The following is a 19246-nucleotide window of genomic DNA, read 5'->3' as shown; positions in this document are numbered from 1 at the left end:
TAGACTGTTTGTTAATGTTGGACGCGAAGGCTGTTCTATCATATGACTAGGGGTGGATTTTTTTGCCAAATTGCCGTGCCAACCGAATTGCCAACCGTGCTATACCGATTTTGTGCCAAATTTTTTGTACCAATCGGTAATGGTACGGTATTGTACCGTACCAAAATTTCATGGTACGGTATTGGTAACGGATACCATTACCACGGTATTACCGTACCATACCGAAAATACAATATAATTTATAATTTATAATTTATATAATACATAATTATATAACACATATTTATAATATTCCAATAATTTGAAAATAAAACCCTACTTATATTAGCATGTTGTTGGTGACTTTGATCTCTTAAAATTGTGGAAATCAAACACAAAAGAGTTCCTAATTCTTTCACAAATAGCCAAAATATCTTTGTAACCCCCACTTCTACTGTTGCTAGTGAAAATGCATTTAGTCTAGGGAGGAGGGTTGTGAACCCTTTTAGGGTATTCTTGACTCCTAAAATAATTGAGGCACTAGTGTGTACTAGTGGTTGGCTTAGGGCAAGTGAAGTAAACTTCTACAAGGACCAACGGCAGATATGCTTCAATTTTACAAGGAAATAGAAGAAGAGAAAACAAGAAAGATATGCTTGAATTTTTTTAGTAAATTTGTTATTAAATAGTTTTCAACTTTAATTCTTCTTGCTACTAATTAATATGTTTTCTTTGTTTGTAATGTAAGCTTGATACAAACTCAATCTTCTACAAGTTCAATGCCTCCTCCAAAAGCTTCGACATCTCAAGCTTGAATAACTGATCAATGAATTCTCCTTCTTGAAGTTTACTTCCAATTTTCATTTGGTTTGAAACTTTAATTTCTATTTGGATTGTTAACTTCTATTTGTTTTGATTCGTAACTTCTATTTGGATTGTAAACTTAATTTTCATGATGAATCTTGATGCTTCATTTGAATTATTATGTGTGTGAATTGTGAATGATGAATAATAGATGAATTTAATCTATAATGTATGAGACAAAGGTACAAAAAAAAAAAGTTTTGCCCTTGAATTGGGTTAAAAAAAACAAAAACATATTTTGTCCCAAAACAAAATGGCAATTACCATTGCCATACCATGCCAACCAAACTTTTGGCAATACCGAACTTTGGTATACCGAAAGTTTGGTACGGTAATGGTAATAGATTTTACCAAACCGAAAGTTTGGTACGGTAATTGGTACAAGGGTTTTGGTACGGTAACCGTACCGAACCCACCCCTACATATGACACAATAGCTAATTTATTAAGACTTTTTCTAGAGTTTGCCGGTAAATAATGACATAGTGCACAGATGGTTACATTGAGGCTTTGAGTATAGTCCAAAATTTCGAATTTCAATATAGAAATTTGGCCAATAATGAAAACATATATTCAATGACAAACAAAAACTGACATTTTTTAGGTAAAGTGCTACATCAATAATCTTACCAAACAGTTTTTTTACTCAAGAGCAGCATATTAAATGATAATTGTAAGACCAACCATATATATATGAAGGGGTCAATTACTTGGGACCTAAAGAAATGATGAATGGCCAATGGCCAAGGTTGGAATTTGAATGAATGGCCAAGCTAAGGTTGGAATTTGAGTTGTTCCAAATTTGTTAGTCTGGCTAGGTAATAACAACCGAACCAAACAAATATGTCACTAGCAAATTATAAAACACAATATTTTGGAGAATAATAATGTTCACCAACCAGTCGTTCGTCTTTACTTCCAAGTTGTTGCAGACTCACAAATATAATTTACATATCTTCCAGAAAACTAATGTAACAATTGACGACTAATCTTGAAGCATTATTATATAAGCTTTTGGCCATGCCTTGGTAGGTGGTGGGAGCAAGTACAAAGAGGAGTTTAGGAGCATCTGTTAGGGGGCAGAGGCTTCAATCATACTCCAAAACCAATGATGATCACTTATCATTACATAATGCGATTTTTTATAAACTTTTTGTTACCTTATGTTTTTTGTACAATATTTTATATTGTTTGCATGAGAATTAACGTTAAATTATAAGGTGACAGAATCTCCATAGAGAGTCCCACTTAGAGAGAATCACCCTAACATTTCCTATGCATTAATATAATAATTTTGATTATATATTAACCCTGGTATTATAAAATAAGTCTTTAATTAAATAAACTGAATTTGGTGACATCGGTTTACAAATTTAGCACCTAATTTCATAAATGTCACTTTTTCTAAAATCTTTCAAAAATAACATAAAACCCACTTAAATAGACTTAAATACCCTCAAAATTAAAACCAAATAAACATAAGAATGTAGTTGGTAATGTAATGAAAAAATTCTGAATTGTGGCCTCTTCTAACTACATAGTTTTTCAATGAGGAAAAATAGTCAATGGCAGATGGATTGAGATATGAGGTTAGCAATCCTTCTTATATACGCATTTGATAAGGAAGATAACTTTTGGCAGCTGTACGGTGTTTTTCTACGTACCCAATGCAGATGATTGCCCTAGTCTGCTTCTAGCTAGTGAGGTAGATTAATTTACAGAACATAAATATTCATTGTTTCAAAACTTGTAAAAATTTTGGATAATTTATTCATGATTATCTTTGCTTCTGCTCCATATCTGTTATAGGTGGAGCTTTCAGAACTGCAGGATCCCAATCTTGCTTCAACTATGAGAGAACAGCAACACCGAGCCTTGGAATTTTGGGAAAAAAATTGGGTATTAATCAGCGCTTATCTTGTTATCATTATGTAGAAAAAAAATTGATTACCATTTGTTTTAACACCTTTTTGCACTGAGTATGGCACAAACACGATGCATTGGCATGCAAACTAGAATTGGTGCGCTTGTTCATGATGCAAATATGCTAATGGAGTAAATGGAGAAACAACAATTCATTCCAGGCATCAGGAATACACAATGACTGCAATCTTGAATCCCAACTTTCTTGAATTTCTTCTATGGATGTGAATTTTGAGGGTAATTAGGTCTATTCACGTGAGTTTTTTGTTATATTTGAAAGTTTTTATAAAAAATGACATTTATGAAATTTGATGTTAAATTTTGACTATTAACGATAATTACTCCCCTAGCATTATCCTAAAGTTAAGTAGAACTTGATATTGAGCTCACAAAATAAAATTAGACAAAGCCCATAATGACCTTTTGTGACATGAAAAGCCCACAATGTTCTTACTTGAAATTAGATGCCTTCCTTCACTGAAAAGTTAGACATTTAATGTAATGTTAACTTTGTTAAGAAGTCTAATTGACGAGGGTGCGATAATAAGTTAGAATTGAAATACGTTTATGGTTCAATTCTATCCATTATTAATGTATAGGCAGGCAACGTATGTATGCAACATCTATTTCACAATCAAATTCATTTGTTATATGCTAATGGCATGATCAACTATTACGAAAAGGAATGTAGTGGCCAAAGCTTCAAGTTAGACAATGTGCACAATTGCTAATAGCTGTTTGATTTAGCGGCACATAATTTCTGCTTCTATAAAAGACGTCATGAGTTCAAACAATAATTGTTGATTCATAGAAAACAGATTACACGTTTTCTTTTGTATTCTTATAGTACTTGATGGCAAGATTCTAAAGATACTAGGTGCTAGTTGGGCGGCGGGTTGAGGCCTAGCGCCTAGGCGGCTAGATGGGAACTAGACGGGGGCCTATGTGGATTAGGCGGATTTAAGTAAACTTATTACATATTGTATCAATAAGTGCCTATTTATACTTAAAAAAACACGTAAGTTTTTTTTTTTTTGAAACAAACACATAATTATATTGAGATACATAAATTGCACAATAAAATGACATATATATATATACATATATAAAGTATTACAATATATTGAAAACATGAAGAACAAACATATAATGAGTGTTAATTCAAGTATTCAACAAGTCTATTACATTTTATTGAAAAAATAAAATACAAAATGAAAGTTATCGATTTTCTGTCTAAAGTGGGAGTCGCGACCTAGGCGGGTTTACGCGGCTAGGCGGACGCCTAGGAGGGCTAGGCAGACTCTAAAGCGGGTCTAGGCTCCCTTTCTTAGTTTATAAATGTCTAAGGACTAATCGGGACGGTGACCAGCCGCCTAGAGCCCAGGTGGCACTGGGCGGTAATTTTTAAAACAATGTTTGATGGGGAACTAGTTTTCAAATTGTATGCGAGGCGGAGCCTGTTTCGTTGTTCACTATTTGTCAATGTCTCTACCCAAAAAGAAAAAGGCCAATTACTTTCTTCGTTCTTTATGGATTAGCTTGAGATTGTCCTATGTTATTGTGAAGAGAGAGAGAGAGAGAGAGAGAGAGATATATATATATATATATATATATATATATATATATGTGTGTGTGTGTGTGTGTGTGTGTGTGTGTGTGTATTATCGATGAGTCTACAACAATCATTGTGTGATCAGAGTCAAGTGAGGCAGAGGAGGGAGGGCGAGACAGTGAACCGGCCGGTGGCATGTGAGTTTCTCTTCCTAACTTATCGGGATAGGGAGGGCGAGACAGTGAACCGGCCGGTGGCATGTGAGTTTCTCTTCCTAACTTATCGGGATATATAAGAATCTTTCCAAGCGTAGAGAACCTCGACGAGTTCAGGTGCTACTATTTCCTAGCTTAGCTAGTTCCATGATTATCCAGTTGGCCCTAAAAAAAAGGTGTGGGGGGAGGAATGAGTTCATATTAGTAGTCGTTGACAAGAAGGTTTACAGGGAAGGAAACAACCATTCAATTACTATGAACATAAATTTCCAAATATTTAACACAATATATATTCTCCATACTGATCATATATAACTCTCCGTTAACGTGTATATATATTTCTACAGAAATTTAAGTCCTGTAAATATGCTTTTTTCTGACTAAATAAGCATATGATTAGCTAGAAAAGTAGATAGCTAGACTTTTGGGACACTAACACAAACAAAATAAATATCATAAAGCATATGATGATCATATTCATTTATTTTCACGGCATGTACAACTTGTTGCCACATTTGCACCTCCAAGCCTCCGGGTAGTACTCCGCCATCACCGGCGTCCCAGGTGGCACAAACACGTGAACCGGCTTGCAAGGGGTGCACCTGCCGCACTTGGATGTGCACCGAGGGGGCGACGATCCAGGTCCACTCAAGTACCTCCTAGCCAAGCTCAAAGTCATCATCCTCTGCTCCCTCATTTTGTCGCTGTGCTTCCCAAATTCCTGCACCACTTAAGTTAGTTAATCTCCCCAAAATTAGCAATTATATATAACACAATTATCCACCAACCCCTCTGCGCACACAGTTTGCTAACGTCTGCTGACTTGTCAACATACATCCTTAGTGCTAAAGTGCGCCTACCAATGCTAATGTTCGCCGGCCCCCATAACAATTTTTAGCTCACGGGAGTACACTATACAACATGGTTTGAGCGGGTAGGGCGCTGAGCACAGCAGGCGCAAGTTACCAAGATGCAGTAGAATTTTTAGAAGACGACAATATGAACAACAAAAGCCTTTTCTTTTGCTTCTGAAAAGCCAAATAAAAATAGGTGTCCTCCAAGCCCAAAGCTATGTGCTAAACTACGCCTGTGGTGCTGTGTGCTTCTTAATTAGGCAGGCTGAGCCGTACTACAAGACCATTTTTCTTAGTATGGACCAGGCCCGGTAAACAGCAGCAGGACCACCCTGTCCTTCAGTCAGTGTGTGCTACTTATCAAAGCACCATGGTGGCTGGTGGATTGATCAGTAATAACAATAATAATATGGTTCTATTTTTGTCTTTTCAATTTCATACATGCATATGCAGTCTTTATCAAAAACCCAGCTTGGGTCAAAGTTAGTCAAAGCTACTAGAGACTTGCTGTAAGGTCATAATATGTGATGATTGATGTGATTGATGTGGAGAACAATAAATAACATAAGAAAGAAGCATTAGTGCTCATTGAATGTTGAAGTATCAGATAAGGTAGAGATTTTGGCACTCCTGGTTAGTGATCTATATTTAAATTCCGGCACTTCGTAAGTGCCAGCAGGAAGCTAAAGGAGTGTTAAAATCACGGTCCATAAAAGATGATAGGTATAGTGGAACTACCTACCTGAAAATATGAATCCAGTTTGCCCGTGAAGGCACAGTTGTTATCTGCATTTTAGAAACAAGTAGATAATTAAATTCGGTTTAAATGAATATTAATTCAGTGAAAAATTCAAAATTTTTTTTTTCTAAAAAAAAAAACATAAAAAATTCACCTGGACATGTAGTGGAAGTGGAGCTGATGGTGGTGAAAAGTGCATAAATTGAGAAAATGCCGATGGTGGTGAACCTTATTAGTCTGTGAAGTCTTTTCAACTCCATGGACAGCAAGATGGAAGCTCAAGAAACCCACCAATGGCAGAAGAAAACAGCAACTTTATCTGATATTTTCTGGGCTCTCTCTCTCTCTCTCTCTCTCTCTGGCTATATTTCTCTCTGGGACCTTTTTCAGATTAACTAGGTTCCCTTGTTGCAACTGTCAGCTCAGCCCTTAAGTGAGGGTGGTTGTGTGGGAGGTTGAAAAAGAGGGATGGTATATTTAAGCAAGTTTGAGAGAGAGAGAGGGAGGAAAAAAGAAAGTGTGAATCTAAGAGGGCCGTCACATCCTAAGCATTGCCATGTTTGGTTGTTTGATACTCTTGCAGGCTTTTTTCTACTGTCTTTCAACAATTCCCAAACCCAGAAATGTAAAAACAACTATTGCTCTGCTACCTTCTACACCTCCTCCTTTTTTCCACAATCCACAATCCACAATCCACTCTCCTCTTTTTCCTTTTTTTCCCTCAGCCAACTCTTACTCACTCCCCCACCCTTCTTTAACTATATCTTCTTTGTTTTTTATTCTCTGCCATCTCTTTCCACTTCTTAAATTTTTAGAACCAAACTTCTATCTCTTAGTGAGATAGTGTATCTCATGCATTGAATGAATAAAAGGTTAAATATGTGTCCAGAGATACATTAATTAGGAATTTAACAGTCAAATTTCAATGTAGTATACACCGATACATATTAAAAAATCTCTTTAACACGTATCGTTGCATTAGATATATATATATTTTTATTATCACAAGAACTATACTTTTTTTTGGCTCCCACAAGAACTTTACTTGGGTCCTAACTACTTAGGACCCTATATCTATGATTAGGTTGAAAACAATTAAATAATTTGTTATTAATTTGTTTTTAAAGCCGGTATAAAATGTGTTGTATTAGTATTAACTCATACTATTGGATAAGGGGAACTTTAACGAAAAGCTCCCGGTACTGTTCACTTTAACGAAAAACCACATTTTTACACTAAAAAGTCAATCCTGGTACTATTTACTTTACCCTTTATTTTGTCCTTATCATTAAAACTCAAAGTTTTCAAGTCCTTTTCATTAGTTTTCCTTTGGATAAGGGTGTGCGGTTGTCAGTACCAAAATAATTACATTATTAAATAAGATAGCTCTTAAATTAAGTATATTATCATTTTTGTTTCAATTGGACTGTGAATTGAATGAGTTATTTAAAATTCGATGTAGTTGATAGAATATCAATGGAGACTTTGAATATGATGATAATCTGATCTGACTTAATTGATACTGTAAGGATGTTTAGGTCATGGGGAGTAGTTATTTTATATTCGTTGGGGATTCTCTAGTAAGTTTACTTTTCTTATTAAAAAATGTGATATCCATGTTAGTATAGAGGTGATTTTTTAACAAACGATATTATCTACATTAAAAAGAAGGAGATGGGCTTAGACTCACAATGAGCTACCAATAATGTAATTCAAATTCACATTTAACGAGAATCAAGCTTAAATCTTCTCACTTACAAGTGAAGAGAAATATCACTAGACTGTTTGTATTTTTTTTCCTTTGCCTTTCGGTTGAATATTGCAAAATATACTACTGAATATTAGTTAAAAAACACTTTAAGAATCATCTTAGAAACAAACCTATCAGAGGTTAAATATCTAATACAACAATAGTCAGGTGAAATAATATATAGTTGAGTGTATGAGTATTTGTTTTTCTTTCTGTAACAGTACTTTTTACTACGAAATCTGCTTTGATCGACAAACTTATTTGTATAGAGTCGTGTATAGTAAATTGGCAACTTGTAAAAATCGGGGAAGCATTATTATGCACCAACCATCTTTCAAGGCTTAGATGTGTTTGTTCAATTCACAACTCCCTTTTTACCCTGTTTGCTTTGGATTTTTGGGAAAAACAAGAAGTACACACTGCCTGTAACATGCAGCAGTGGACCTTTGGGGATGAAAGGAAAGCATTTTCTTTCTGGTCTATGGTGAGATTAAACTGTTAGCATCTAATCAAACTGCCGTGAAACAATCCCCAAGCCGTTAATATGTGACACTTCGGGCACAAGAGGATGGGATGTCATGGCAATATGCCACAGAATCTGACCATCAAATTGGCTGGCCACTCCACTGGACCCACCTAAGCAATGAAAACTTCGAGATTCGCGAAGCAATCAGGTGTGGACAAATTGTCCAAACAAATCAGCAAGAAAATGGTGGGTTTGGTGATGGGTTTGGAAATGCCCGATGTAGGGCATGGATAATTGACAGTTTACTTGTTCTTTCACATGGCTTATAACTTTCTACTTCTCTTATTAAGTTCAAGATTTTCTGAATGTTCTACTCTAAATATTAATCTATGTGTAGTTTCATTTCTTAGTGGTTTCTTTCTTTAAGATCAATAGCAATTCTAATCTTTGGCCGTTAAGCGCCCTAATGTAACCTCCGATTATTTTATAAAAAAAATCATTGACAAGATGTACATAATCTTTCTATCCATGATTAATATTCCTAGTGTCAATACACAACTTTTTCTTGAATTAAAAAAAAAAATATTAATAAAAACATTAACAATGAAGCAAGACTTTGTTTAATGGATATCTTTAAACCATTGTTCAATTTTCATAAAATGCACATATAATCTCTAATTTTACCTAACCCTGTTGTGTTACCTTAGAGGTTCTATTTTACATGATAGGGTTTTCTCATGTCATCTTCCTATATAGCTAAATCTCCGAGAACGAATCAATTTAAGAGCCAAATTATTGATATGGAGTGCATTAGAAGGAAAATGTTTGAGTACTCCCTACGTATATGGACTCATTCCTTCTTCTTTCATGTTTCTAATGAATAAATATGTGTATACATATTGTTGAGAAAAGTTGAAGTTTCATCTCATAAAATCAATTGGCTATATAGGGAGTCCAACTTAATTACTTATAAGCACACGCAAAGTCTCTCATTTCCCAATGTGGGATTAACTCTCAACACGTTCCTTCACGTGTGGTGTTTTCAAGCCTAACATGTGGACAATACAAATTGAGTGATGTGGAACACGTGTAGCCTTTAGGCTTTCATACAAGAGACAACCTAATTATACCATGAGGAAAATTGATGTTCCACATAAAATCAATTGGCTATAGAGGGAGTAGCTAGTCCAACTACTTATACGCATATGCAATATCTCACTCTTCCCCGATAATTCAAGAATTAACTCTGAACAATTGTGATTAACATATAAGTAGGAATGAATCTTTCGTTGTGCATTATAATTAGAGAATGTTAACTGTAGCAGAAAAGGTAAACCTCTTTAAATACATTACTTAAAAGGGTAGTGTTATCCACACACTCATTTTTACTTCTCATAAGCTCTTTTTAATTTCGGACTTGAACAAGAAATAACATGGATATAAAAATAATAGTAAAATAAAACATGAATGGGGAAATTAAAGTTACTTTTGCTTATCCATGAGACATTACAAAGAAATAATTGCAGCATTATGAAGTAATAGCTTTCGCTAAATTTGATCATTTACTCTATCAGGAAAAAAAGATAAATTTGCTATTTGCTAGCTAAATCCTTCATCTCACGCTTACGAAATTAATGATAGAATAAGCTTATGTACTCTTGGAAGAGATGGTGAAATGACAGACCTCTGTGTTTTTCTTTTTCCTAACATGAATTGACAACAGACAACGACATAAATCATGAACAAATTATTCAACATATAACCTAATCATCTGCAGCCCGCCTTGCACTCTTACCATACTATCCTTCCATCTGAAAGCATTTACATTTCTAACGTATCACTTGGCTAGGCCCCGTTTGGGATTGAGGTGATTTTAAAAAAAGCCACTGTGAAAAAAAGCTGAGGGTCATTTTTGTGTTTGGTAAACTGAAAAAAAAGGCTTATTTTGGAAGCTGCTGTGAGAATAAGCTGAAAATCAAAGGAAAAGCTGAAGCTGCTATTTGCTGCTTTGAAAAAAAGCCAGTTTTTTCAAAGCACATGGAGCTACAGTGCTCCTTTAATGAAAAGACACACTATCATCCTGCTTTTTTTTCCAAAAGCACTTTCACAAAAAAGTTTACCAAACACTCTACTGGCTTTATTTCACAGCTGCTTATTCTCACAGCACAGCCGCTTATTCTCACAGCAGCTTTTTTTCAAAGCACAGCAATACCAAACCAGCCCTAGGTGAGATGAAAAAATGCCAAGAGGGCAAATGGGTCCGGAATTATAATCACATTAGGGTTTTGCAAGGTTCTAAAAAACGCTAGGCGCTAGTCGGGCGGCGGGCTGGGGCCTAGCGTCTAGACGGCTAGGCGGGCGCCTAGGCGGACTAGAAGGATTTAAGTAAATCTATTGTATTTCGTGTAAATAAGTGTCTGTTTATACTTAAAATATATATAATTTCATTGTAAACTAGAAAATAAAATGACATATATATTATGAAGTATTGGAACATAGTGAAAATATGAGGACCAAACATATAATATGTGTTTATATAAGTGTTCAATAAGTCTTTTATAATTTATTGGAAACAATAAAATGTAAAAGGAAAATTATCTATTTTCTATTTAAGTGAGTTGCAACCTAGGCAGGTGTATATGTGGGTTTGGGCGGGCTAGGTGGGTGCCTAGGCGGTCTGGGCAAGTGCCTCAACAAGTCTAGGCGTCATTTCTTAATTTTCAAACACCTAGGCATTAATCACGATAAAACAGTGGGGTTTTGAAACACGATAAAAGTGAATATATTATTGCGCCATGAAGTAAAGACACAGAAAAACCAAATGTACAGAAACACATGTTCGACTTAATTACTCGTATCGTCCCTAGCAATGAATAAGTTGTTTGGAGCAAGCGTGGGCATTTGGGAAAAGTGCAGATGTGGAGAAAAGGAAACTAACTTATTGCAAGTCTCTGCAAATATTGCAAACCTGTTCTTGTTTCCATGCTTTTGTTTCTGCTCGATAGGGTTCTGATGCCCCTTGCTTTCCTCCTGGCCTTCCTCTTTGCTAATAGAAACCAAGTCCAGAGAGTCGTTGTCTCACATGTATATATGTGTGTGTATTATACATCTCTACAGATGTCGACCCACTTAGCCAGACGTGAACATTTCAATCTTGAATTAAATTTGACCGTTGTCCCACCAAAGCTAGGTTTAGAGTTTGATAGAGGTGTGGGAAATGCATTAGGTTAAATGAGGGTGGGACTCTCTTTTGAACAAAGCTGACAACTCTATATTTTGATTTTGATTTTGACAGATGGGGCTCTCTTTTGATCTGATGATCATAAATAATTGTTTGTGATAGCTGTGGCTGCCTTTCTCATATCAGGGACACTTTAGCGGCTATATAAGATATTTGGTCAGGATTCGATCCTATTGTGTGGTATGTATCATACACATACATTACCAAAATTGTAAGGGTTCACATCTAAGATATGTTTTCATACATACTTTAGTAAAGTAATTAAGCTCCTCAATTTATTACGTGGCTGATTTACAAAATTTTATGATTATGATTAGAACCGTTCATATTATAAATTGCATATTTTAAAGATCATCTCTACAAAAAAAAAAAAAAATTACATATGAGATCGTTTAGTCATCGAACCATAAAAAAATAGGAAAACTAATGAAAAAGAGCTTGAAAACTTTAAGTTTTAATGATAAGGACAAAATAAAGAGTAAAGTGAATAGTACTAGGATTAACTTTTTTGTGTAAAAATGTGGTTTTTTGTTAAAGTGAACAGTATCGGTTGCTTTTCGTTAAAGTTCCCTAAAAAAATAGATGGATGGATATGGTAAAAGAATGATGACCTATTTATCTATTTGTTACAGTTAATTGACTAAACAATCTTATTTTTAATTGATTTTTTTTTTTGGTAGAGATGATCTTTACAGAGTATCTTGAGGAGTAACTCCTCCTTAATCTTAAAAAAAAAAAAATTTACATATGAGATCGTTTAGTCATCGAACAATAAAAAAAATAGATGGATGGATATGGTAACAGAATGATTACCTGTTTATCTATTTGTTACAATTAATTGACTAAACAATGATAAAAAGCTTCGTGTCCACAATGGTAAAGGTATCAACTATCGACTTCTTAGAATAAGTTGTGCTTAGGACAATTTCCCAACATACAATCGTGTGACTATTAATTGTTGATGCAATCTCATCCGTATATGCATGTAAAGCCCATATTGCATTGCATCAACTGTTGAGAATTGTCAGATCTTGTTGTGCATGGACGAATGCTTAGAAATTCTCTTTAGATTAACCCAACAACAAATAGGACTTTGAAATTAATGGATATTATTCTTACTCCCTTTATGCACTCCAATACACTGTAGAAGAGTGCAAAATATAATTGCATTTCGGATATTTTTTGTTTGTACTCTCAGCTCCATACAAATTTACAGGGTTGAGGGTTCCATATTTATTTTCTTCTATGTGTTATGTCTCCTCTTCTTGATCCAAACGGTTCATGATATTAGATTGAAAAAAGCTGTACACCATCTTGTCTATTAGAAAACAGGACCTTTAAGGTCTGCCAAGACATATAACTACTACTTTTTATGGAAATATAATTCATTATCATATAAAATAAAAAAAAGAGGTACATAGAATGGTCCAAATACAAAGCGAAACACCAAGAAATAATATGGACCAGCCAAACAACAAAATAAAGGGACTAAAACAAGGAAATACGCCCAAAACAGAACAAACCCTAGAAACCCTAACTACTCATTCACCGCAAGAAACGCAGCCAAGCTAAATCAGATGTAACTCAAACAAACTAGTTTTTTTACCATGCTTGTAGTTTGAATTCAAACATGCCATACTTGTCCATTCTTATAGTTGTTTGTGGAAACAATTAAACTACAATCTTTTCATAAGTTTCTTCTACTCTTTTGGAGGAGTAGTGCTTGTAACATTAAAATTATATCAAACGGACAAGGTTTTATATGTCATATATAACTTATATGTGTCTTTCTCACATCTCAGACATATTGGTCACATACAACTTCTTTTAGTTAAGTACACTGATTTGGTTGAGAGCAAGGATACAAGCGATAAGCGCAAATGAACTAGGTTTTATGTTTCACGCCCATAATAATCCCATTGCAAGATTGAAACACTTTACTCTCCCTTATCTTATAATTTTGTTCCAGTAATATACTGTCATGAGAACTATTAATTATTTATGAGCATATGTGAAAACAGCAAGAAGAAACAAATTAAGGGGACAATAACATGTAGAATTTAATATGGTAGCAAAGATTTGGGGTTGGTATTGTCACTGTTTTCATGTAGTATAACAGTATTACAAGTGGGACTGGGATCAATATATTTGCGATTTAAAAAACGGTCCCCCATTCTTCTTCCTCAATTTGAATGTCGTTTTCACGATCTTGGCTCCATGCAAAGTCTCTCAGTATTAAACTTTTCAGGTTTTTGTGTTTGCTTGTGTCTCTCCCTATCTTTTTAATATTGGACTCACTTCTTGTCCCTTATAAGCTTGCATATTACCAACTCATCTGTTCAGATAGATTCTTCACGTGATTGTGCTTTCCAGTTCACCCCATATCAACAAGGCAACTGCTCTTCCAGTTACATTCTGCACTTTGACAGTTTCTGAAACAATAAGCCCTTCGTTCTATTAAGTTTGGTTTCCCCAACGCCTTGCCTTAGGGTTAACTAGAAGGGAAGCTGAGATTTTTCATATTTGTACCATATCTAGTATCAAATGAGAGTTTTCACTTTTAATATCTTCGATATTTTTTATTATAAAATTCAATACATAATAATAAGTAGTTAAGTTAGAACATATCGGTAATATTAGAGATAAGAACCATGTTTGGAACTATAAAATTTCGCATGTAACTTGTACTTCCTTTATGGAAATCCAGAATTAGGAAAAGCGTATTGATTGCGGCTTTTTTGGGTTTTTCCTTTTTAAATGTCCAACCTAGTGCGCGTACTCAACATTAATTTAACTATTAGAGATTTTTTATACACTATGTGATATTACTATTCTAAAAAAAAAACTATAATATGTAACAGCCATTTATGAAGAGTGTTCCGGCGCACGTAAAAATTTCTCTCTACACACGAGTCCATTTCCCTAAACGCCTGTGACATGTCCATCGTGTCTTATATTTTAGTTGGGGTAATGCTTTGAGAGGTCAAATTTAAAGGCTACGTTTACAAATTAAATAATATGTCACAAATAAAAATAAACACATCAATCATCAACTGTCATATATTTTAATTTTCAAAACTTTATGTATAAATTTAATTTCTCTATCGTTACTTTTTCGGTTGCGATCCCACATTCCACAGCATGTATTTCAACGGTACAGATTCAAACTGGAAATCCCAAACCAGCAGTAAAATTACAGAGCAGATCTCGGGATGCGCGTCGACGCTCTGAGTCCCTCTGAGTCTCTGACATAGACGTTAAAAGAAACTCGCGTGCGATCCTCTCTTTTTTTTTTACAATTAACTTTCTGGTAACTACGTGCGCTTCTTTTGGAGCTTCTTTCTCTAAAAAACAAAAAAAAATCCCAAAAATTAAACACTAAAAAACAATTTAAATTTAAATTCCAAAAAAAAAAAGCAGAAAAAGTAAAAAATGCAGGAATTTCAAAGTGGTGGCAGGAGGTTATTCAGAAGCCATAGAGATTCGCGGTCTGGGTTTTTAGCACATTTCCCAGAAAAATGAATAATATTAATTTAAAAAGTCACCAAATTTTATAGCCCTCACATTTTTCCAAACAATTTCTCAAAAAATAAAAAATTTGTACTGGTATGAAAATGTTAAAATATGATTACATTGGCATCTCCACCAAAACCCATTTTTCGCTGAGACTGGACATTGGAGAATGCAGAACAAGGAGATAGCTCTACGCCAAAACGCCGTCGTCTAGCTGCTTCACTTTGGCTTGTAAGTTTCCTGTGAATCCCAAATGCTGTTGTTCTTGCTTTGCATGTGCCCTGCTTCTACTGTAGAATCGCTTCTGTTGATTTCTGGCTTTTGGGTTTTGTAAAAGGGCTTTTGGGTTTGTTCCTGTTGAACTTTTGGTATATGGGTTTGGTTTGATTTGGGGTTTTTGATCCTCAAAAGTGCTTTTGGGTCTCTGCTGGCTGCTGGGGTTTTTGTTGAGTATAATATTGTGTTAGTGGGCTTTTTCTAAGCCGGGTTTCATGGATTTTCTCTGCCCAATTTGAGAGACAAGTTATATCAGATTCGTGTTTTTTTAATTTTGTGGAAGCAAAAGTGCTTTTAGTGAAATTGTTTATTGGATCTGCAGTGCTAGTTTCTGATTAGGGTTTTTGAATCTTTAAGGAAGGAAATGGAATTTGCTACTGCCAAACCCCTTAAACCCTCCTCAAACATATCTGATATTGTCTCCAAGTTTGCCAAAGTTTGCAAGTTGAGATCCATTGGCGTGTTTTCGTCCGAAAACCCGGATCATAACCATCAACCCAACAACCCCAACATTAGCAATGCACATTTGGGTGAGGATAGCAGCGATGTGACAGAGGAGACGGAGTGTGATGGGGTGAAGATCCACCCCCAACCCGTGGAAGTAAATAGAGCAAGTGATAAGTGTGGGGATGCAGAGTTATCCAAGTTGTTTGACATTGTTTCAGCTCTGAAATTAGCTTACGTTCAGCTTCAGCAAGCTCATTTGCCCTATAACCCGAAGAAGATTGTAGCTGCGGACGAACAATTTATGACTGAGCTTGAAGCGCTCTGCAAGATGAAGCGCGCACATAAGGAGAAGCAATGTATAAAGTTGAAGTCTGATCCCTCTCGTTCAGATATCTTGAAGAAGAAAGTTGAACTGAATGAGAAGCTACTGGACGAGTTGAAGTTTCAAATGGAAGTTAAGAACTCTGATATACTCTGCTTGCAAAAAGAGCTCAGGGATTTGGATTTGGTGAATGTGGCACTGGCTGAAAAGGTAAGGCAGGTAAGTTTGCAGAGGAAGAATGTAAGGGTGTGGAACGTTGCGACATTTCAGGATGCTTTCAGAGCTGCGTCGAAATCTATTCATGATTTTGCAAAGCCGTTAATTAGCTTGATGAAAGCTTCAGGCTGGGATTTGGATCTTGCGGCAAAGACAGTGGAAGTGGAAGCTGTGTATTCAAAAAGGGCCCACAAAAAATATGCATTTGAAGCCTACATTGCTAGGAGAATGTTTTATGGAATGTCATTGATATCTCATAATGTGGATGGTATTATGAGATATGATGACCCGATCGATGCCCTGATGGAGAACCCAGATTCCGATTTTGCAAGATTCTGTGGAGAAAAGTATCTCTTGGTTGTTCATCCGACGATGGAAGCCAAGTTTTTTGGGCATCTGGATCACAGGACTCTTGTATTGAGTGGCAAGCATCCGAGGACTTCATTCTACCAAATATTCGCGAGAATGGCAAGGTCGGTTTGGGTGTTACGTGGCACTGCACCTTTGATAGATTCTGAAGCAAAAATATTCGCTGTCGAAAGAGGAAGTAAATTCTCGGATGTCCATATGGAGTCCGTGGAGGAAGACGGGGAAGGCGCAGCTGTCTGGGGTGAACGACTGGTGGGGTTTATGGTCGTGCCCGGATTTAGAATTGGAGAGACAATTGTGAGGTCTCGGGTGTATGTTTCGAAATCAAAAATGTAACCATTGATTGGTAATGTTTACAGTTTACTGGCTAACTGGTAATTCAGCTGAACCTAACTTCTGTTATGAAAATGTTAATAGTTCAATTTGTCGAGAGCAATTGTTGGAGTTTTCCAATCCTAGATGAGTATGAATGTTGTAGACTGCATGAATCTGGTTAATGTTTCTTTCCACAATTTAATCATGGCCCCTGTTCTGCAACTTGGGGAACACATTGCTCGTTCGGCAACCACTTGTATTATGACATTTGATGTACCGTGTACTTGGTATATTAAAATATCTCTCGTTTACTTGGATTGGAATGGAACTATTTCGATTCTTGACTTTTCATGTGTTTACTAACATGTGTAAAGGTCGTACCCAGTGCACAAGACTTCCGCTTTACGCAGGGTCTGGGAGAGGTAACATGTGTAAAGGTCGTACCCAGTACACAAGACTTCCGCTTTACGCAGGGTCTGGGAGAGGTGAATGTCGGCTAACCTTACCCCTATTTATTAACATGTGTATTGGAATTATTTCGATTTTTGACTTTTCACATGTTTGATATCTCGTACTGAATCAAAAAAACATGTGGCTCCTACTATGAGATCAGTAATCCAGTACATGTAAAATCAAGATCCCATTTTCATTCCTTCTCTCCCATGTTTCCTAGTTTCTCGATTCATAATTATCGTCATTCTAAGTAAGTAAACATGTCATTAGCGATGATTGTTTTAGATTTAACATTTCAAGATTCCATTTCCATTCCGAAAATTTATACCCAACTCTGTCATCAAATTGTTCCCCATTTAGAGGATTTTATGCCTAGTGAATCATTTTTTGCACTTACACCTTATATTATAAAAATAAAAATATGACTTGGCATTTAAAACAAAGAATTCAATTTTTGCAAAATCACACTAACTTTGATCACTGGTAGGGGAAAACAAGTCCTTGCAAAGCTCCCCATAGAATCTCCCAACCAAATCAATGAAAACAGGGCACTTGAGGTTCTTCCAGCAATACAGAAGCTCTTCCACATCCATCAAGTCCCCCACTTTCCCTTCCTCAATGATCATCTCCACCAAATAGTTCTCAAAACTCCTGCACGCATCTTGCACCTCGTCATGACCCGAAGCCGCCGCCCTTCCTCCGGACATAGCCTTCAAATAAGCCGGTGTGACTGGTGACGAATAGTGCATTATTCCATTTCCGTCACCCCCTCTTTCGGAGAAGCTCTTGAGTGCTGCTAGTCTGTCCATTCCTTTCGGCTTCCTGGTTGAACAGAAAGATGATAGGAACAAAGTTATCCGACTCTTCTTCTTCAGAGACTTTTTATCGTCTTTAACTTGGGTGTAAGGAGATCGACGGAGACGAAGAGCTCTTAAAAAGAATGGTTTTTTGAGCTTGAATCTGAAGATTTGTAAGAAATTTCTGCATGGTTTGAGTAGCTTGGATCTCAAGGCAACTGATGCTTTCAACTTCATAGCTAATGATTGGAATAAGCAGTGTGATTGAAGCTAGGGATAGTGCAGGATGGTGACTTTGCTGCTTTTTATCACTTTTAAGAGTTTTGCTGTTGCAATAACGTTTGGTGTAACATACATACATATATATATATATATATATATATATATATATATATATATAGAGAGAGAGAGAGAGAGAGAGAGAGAGAGAGAGAGAGAGTTCTGTGCTTTCTCTTAATTGGGTGATAAATAATGTTGATGGGGTTCACGTATTGGAGTCAAAGTAAGTGGGATACCATGAAATTGGGAAATGAAGCGAACCCCAAAGTTCTTTAAGTGGGTGTCAATGTGAACAGCTGGGTTAACGCGTGGTCTTTGGACCTTGAAATTTTAGGAGTGATCTTTAGTCGAAGGTGTATATGAGGATAGGGAACACATATCGTGCTATGCATGTGATAGTATGTAAGTGAGACAATATCAGTCTGGTTAGTAATTAGTCGCTAGCTCATCTCTTTCAAATCTTGAAAAATTTGTATTCATTGTTCACTAAAATATAAATGAGATGTAAACATAATTTTTACGTGTGAAATTTATATCTCAACATTTGAGATAAAGAGACGGAGATAGACTCTAATATTTATAAAAGTTTGTGAGAAAATTGGAGAGCAAAAAGCCAAGCACTTGTGTGGATCAAATTTGACATGGTCTTGTTTGATAAGAGTACTCTATTTTGCTCA

The 19246-nt window shown here is 35.8% G+C and overlaps 3 protein-coding genes across 3 annotated transcripts; 1 reads left to right on the top strand and 2 right to left on the bottom strand.

Moving 5' to 3' along the window:
* Positions 1-4755: 4755 nt before the first annotated feature.
* LOC139189179 (EPIDERMAL PATTERNING FACTOR-like protein 6) lies at positions 4756-7218 on the bottom strand. Its single transcript, XM_070807608.1, has 3 exons — positions 6280-7218; positions 6129-6172; positions 4756-5253 (listed from the first exon to the last, which is right to left on the bottom strand). Exons 1-3 carry the CDS (start codon positions 6383-6385, stop codon positions 5020-5022), a joined length of 384 nt encoding a protein of 127 aa, XP_070663709.1. The 5' UTR covers positions 6386-7218; the 3' UTR covers positions 4756-5019.
* A 7822-nt stretch (positions 7219-15040) lies between these two features.
* On the top strand, positions 15041-17161 carry LOC103447275 (protein GRAVITROPIC IN THE LIGHT 1-like). The gene is made up of 2 exons (XM_029088135.2): positions 15041-15326; positions 15729-17161. Exon 2 carries the CDS (start codon positions 15736-15738, stop codon positions 17059-17061), a length of 1326 nt encoding a protein of 441 aa, XP_028943968.1. The 5' UTR covers positions 15041-15326; positions 15729-15735; the 3' UTR covers positions 17062-17161.
* Positions 17162-17828: 667 nt separating this feature from the next.
* LOC103447276 (transcription repressor OFP17-like) lies at positions 17829-18608 on the bottom strand. The gene has a single exon (XM_008386454.4). The coding sequence runs from the start codon at positions 18525-18527 to the stop codon at positions 17961-17963; it is 567 nt and encodes a 188-aa protein (XP_008384676.2). The 5' UTR covers positions 18528-18608; the 3' UTR covers positions 17829-17960.
* Between the last annotated feature and the right edge of the window lie 638 nt (positions 18609-19246).

The sequence above is a fragment of the Malus domestica genome, chromosome 11, assembly GCF_042453785.1.
Source record: "Malus domestica chromosome 11, GDT2T_hap1".
In the NCBI taxonomy this organism is placed as follows: domain Eukaryota; kingdom Viridiplantae; phylum Streptophyta; class Magnoliopsida; order Rosales; family Rosaceae; genus Malus; species Malus domestica.
The sequence above is the reverse complement of the archived record's forward strand: the minus strand, read 5'-3'. Positions and strand labels throughout refer to the sequence as shown.